Source organism: Rousettus aegyptiacus, unplaced genomic scaffold (assembly GCF_014176215.1).
Source record: "Rousettus aegyptiacus isolate mRouAeg1 unplaced genomic scaffold, mRouAeg1.p scaffold_m13_p_15, whole genome shotgun sequence".
NCBI lineage: Eukaryota > Metazoa > Chordata > Mammalia > Chiroptera > Pteropodidae > Rousettus > Rousettus aegyptiacus.
This window is the reverse complement of record NW_023416290.1, coordinates 29,286,351-29,291,103: the sequence shown is the minus strand read 5'-3', so window position 1 is coordinate 29,291,103 and position 4,753 is coordinate 29,286,351. Positions and strand designations below refer to the sequence as shown.

Below are 4,753 nucleotides of genomic sequence, written 5' to 3'. Positions count from 1 at the left end.
TCTGACTGTATGTCCTCCCTTGCTTACTTGGCTCCAGTCTCGTTGGTTGTGTGATTTGTTAAAGACAGCGAGCATGCTCCTGCCTCAGGGAGTTTGCACCTGTTCTTTACTCTACTTGGAGTGCTCTTCCACAAATACCCTCATGGCTTGCTGCCTCATCTGCTTCTGGCTCTACTCAAATGTCATCTCCTGAGAGAGGCTTTTCCTTACTCTGCTTATTTTTTTTATAGATTTTGTTGCACCCACATAAGACATTTCTATTGTTTATTGTCTGTCTCTACTAACTAGGATACAGCTCTGTGGCAGAGAGCCTTAAAGTGGTTTTCCATGATCCCCACCTCCTGGTATTCATGCCCTTATGTAATCCTCTCCCCTTGACTGTGAGCTGAAACTAGAGACTTACTTCAAAACAAATAGGATATTACTCTTTCTGCTATCTTTCTGTGTCACCATAATGGTGCATGGAAATGTCCTGGCTGATGCACTCAAGAGCGTCAACAATGCTGAAAAGGGAGGCAAATGCCAGGTTCTTATTAGGCCATGCTCCAAAGTCATCATCTGGTTTCTGACTGTGATGATAAAGCATGTTTACATCAGCAAATGTGAAATCATTGATGATCACAGAGCTGGGAAAATTGTTGTGAACCTCATAGGCAGATTAAACAAGTGTGGAGTGATCAGCCCTAGATTTGATGTGCAATTCAAAGATCTAGAAAAATGGCAGAACAACCTGTTCCCATCCTGTCAGTTTGGTTTCTTTGTACTGACAACTTCAGTGGGCATCATGGACCATGAGAAAGCAAGATGAAAACACACAGGAGGGAAAATCCTGGGATTATTTTTCTAGGTGTGTAATATATATGTTCAAATAAAATGCCTCAATGGACAAAAAAAAGAATAGAATATTGAAAAAGTGATGGATGTCACTTCCAAGATGAGATTACAAAAAGACTGACTTCTATACTTCTTCTCCTACCCCAAGCCCAATGGATAGGCCAACAATTAGTGAGGACTTAAGGCTAACAGCCCACATAGGTGAGCTGGGAAACAGACCCTCTCCTTATAGGCCTTGAGATGATGGCAGCCCTAGCTTATCACTTGATTACAGCCTTATGAGAGACCTCAGGTCAGAGGTACCCAGAGTCCAGAGGTCAGGCCATGCCCATATTCCTGACCTACAGAAACTGTGAAATATAAATATTTATTGTTTTAAACCTCTCTGTTTTGGAGTAATTTGTTACACAGCAAAATGAGGTCCAATGAGGCAGGATCTCTATTTGTTTTATTCTCATTATCTCCAGCATCTAGAAAAGAATACACAGTAGTAACTCAACAATATTTCTGAATGAATGAAGGGATAGATGGATGGATAGATGGATGGACGGATGGACAGATGGACGGACGGATGGATGGATGGATGGATGGATGGATGGATGAATTTTAGGACTTGTGCTAGAAAGATGGTCTGTCATGCTATGGACAATGTGCTGTGTATATATGAGTCTTAGAACTACTTCAGCCATTTTATTACCATGTGTGAAACCAGCCTAAATATAAGATCAACATAGAAGGGGCAGAGCCAAGAAAATAGCAAAATTGCAAAGCTAGAGCCCAAACAAGCACACTTGACCTACCCGTAAATTTTTTTGGTTACTTGAGCAAATTTCAATCTAGCATGGGCTGAGTTTCAGTAACTTGAAACTAAAAGCATCCTAACCATCAACAAGATAAAGAGACAACCACCCAAATGGAAAAATACATTTGCAAGCAATGCCTCCAATAAAGGCCTAATATCCAAAATATACAAAGAACTCATACAACTCAATAATAACAAAAAATAAATAATCCAATTAAAAAATGAGCAGAGGACCTGAACAGACACTTCTAAGAAGACATACAAATGGCCAACAAACATATGAAAAGATGCTCATCATCACTAGCTCTTAGGGAAATGCAAATCAAAACCACAATGAGATACCATCTCACACTTGTTAGACAGCTATAATCAATAGGACAAGTAATAACAAGTGTTGAAGAGGATGCAGAGAAAAAGGAACCCTCATACACTGCTAGTAGGACTGCAAATTTTTAACAGCCACTATGGAAAACAGTATTGAGATTCCTCAAAATACTAAGAATTGATCTATATGATCCAGCAATCCCTCTGCTGGGTATTTACCCCAGAGACTTGAAAACTCATATCCAAAAAGATATTTGTACACCAATGTTCACAGCAACATTATTCATGGTAGCCAGGACATGGAAGCAACCAAAATGTCCTACGATAAACGATTGGATAAAGAAACTGTGGTACATATATACAATGGAATGTTACTCAGCCATAAGAAGAGATGAAATATTGTCATTTGTGACAACATGAATGGACCTTGAGATAATCATGCTAAGCATAATAAGCCATACAGAAAAAACTGAAAACCACATGATATCACTTATATGCAGGATATAAACCTAAAAGCAACAAACGAACAGGACAAACAAACAGAGACTTATGGACATAGATAATAGACTAGTGGTTACTGGGGGCGGGGCGGGCAGGTAGATGGTGTAAAAAGCGTCAAATATGTTGTGACAGAAAGAACTCAAACCATGGGCGGTTGAATTGTACACCTGAAATTTACTGGATTTCATTAACCAATATCACTATAATAAAAATAAATTTTAAAAAAAAGATGTATTGTTAAAATAAAATATATAAAGAATAAATAAATAAAAGCATCCTAACTATTACAGTTTTTATGACATCATTCTCTCTCCAGCCCCAAATGTTATTCTCTACCTTTTTTTCCTTTCTGTCCACCTCCTTATGGCAGAGATTATGCTTGTCTACCTAGCTTTCATTCTGCCTTTTTCTCAATCAGAGAACCCCAAGTTAGTTAGAGAAATAAGAAGCTGAGCTAAAGCACTACATTTCCCAGCCTCCCTTGAAGATAAGTCATGTGACTAAGTTCTGGATAATATAAGCAGAAATTATGAGATAGGTCTTCTGCTAAGATTTCCTCAAAATCAGACTCATTTGGCCGGCAGACACATTATTCCCTTCTAGTTTCCCACTGTCTGAAATGTGATGGTGGGACCTAAACTGGCCACTTGTGATTAAAGCAAATTGAGGATGAAACACATACACTAAGTATGGCGGAAGAAAAAGAGAGGGCCTTGTTTTCTAATGAAGCTGACCTACTAACCCAAGTGCCCCACCTCAGAACTTCTGTGATAAGAGAAATACAAATCCTAACCTTGTTCCTTGTCTTTTCTATTATCTGTAACATAACCAATGTATCTTAAATATGAACTTCCCCAGCAACTGTCTTTGTTTTCTCTTTTTAGGCCACACACTTTTTCCAGCTGATTTCAGCTACTCTCAAGACTTCAGGAATCATTTACACAATAAAGATTGATTCCTGCTCCTCCTGCCTATCTCCCAAGCTCCAGACTCAGAGTCCTGAGTGATTCCTAGATATCCCCACTGGATGGCATTTAGAAGCATACTGGAGGATCCCATGGATTATGGAATCAGGTAGATTGTTTCCAACCCTGACTCCACTACTCTCTGGGTAACTCTGGGTGAGCAATAGCATCTCTGAGCCTTAGTTTTCTTATTGGTGACAAGAATATAATAATACTACTCCATAGGTTTTTCTTGATAAAAATATACATAAAACAGTGCCTGGCATACAACCAGTGTTAAATATATTCAGTTCTCTCCTCCCCACTACCCATCACCACCCTCTACAGATGTCTTTTGTCTTCTCACCTTCGGATAAATAAATGGCTTTACCAACTACCCAGTCTGACAAGCTAGAAATCTTGGAATCTGCTTGAACTTTTTGCTGCCATTCCCCATCATTCTCCATAGCTAATCAATGATCAAATTCTATTTATTTTATCCCAGAACTATGACTATGCTTTTTTATCTCCATTATTACTCCCTGGTTTAAACTCATACAGGCACTCTTCTGGCTTATTTCTATGGCCAACCGCAGGCTCTTCACAAATTAATCTCCCACTCTTCCATCAGAGTTTCCCCATAAGAAAACAGGATCTTGTCTCAACATAGCATATTGACCTTTCCTGATTCTGTTGCCAAATCCCACAAATGATCATTCAAGGCTATTCTACCACATTCCCCCAGCCTCTTCCTCCTCCTTCCCCAGGTACTCACCATTCTTCAAACACATCAGGCCCTTTCCTGATTACATCCCCACAACTTTTAGGATGTTTGTGTTTTGGCCCCAGTCTTTAAACCACATAATCATCATCAATATGTGGCCCATTAAGTATTTGAAAGCTAAAATTGTTTTCTCCCTGCATTTCTTCTCTTTCCTCCACCCATTCTAAAAGGATGTGTTGTTCTTAGTCTCAGAGGAGGTTGGGCAGGTGGACAGAAGAGTTAGCTTCGAGATACTTCTTTTTCTGGATCATATACCCCAAACTCTAAGCCTGTTGAACTGGAGAGGGCTTGAGTGAGAGAGAATGTCTAAGGTTGAAACAGGTCTAGAGGGAGGGATTTTCCTCTAACCAAGAAGAGATGTGTGAGCCTGGGCAGGGAAAGAGCGGTCTCTGGGACCCACCAGCAGCAGGGACCTGTGTCCTGCTTTCTAGAAGCACCAAAGGATATAGCAGGTACTTGATGGAAATACCTGTGATACATAGGGAGATGAGATCCTATAGCCAGAGTCCCTGTGTCACAGAAAAAGCAGCTCAGGGGACTGCAGTGCTCTGCAGGCTGAGTAAC

General features: G+C 40.0%; 1 protein-coding gene across 1 annotated transcript; it reads left to right on the top strand.

The window, feature by feature from the left end:
• Positions 1–454: 454 nt before the first annotated feature.
• LOC107502552 (40S ribosomal protein S15a-like) lies at positions 455–808 on the top strand. The gene has a single exon (XM_036232887.1). The coding sequence runs from the start codon at positions 455–457 to the stop codon at positions 806–808; it is 354 nt and encodes a 117-aa protein (XP_036088780.1).
• Positions 809–4,753: the final 3,945 nt, after the last annotated feature.

What these genes read in the sequence shown, in the direction of transcription:
- LOC107502552 (XM_036232887.1), top strand. Translation starts at nt 455, where the DNA reads ATGGTGCATGGAAATGTCCTGGCTGATGCACTCAAGAGCGTCAACAAT.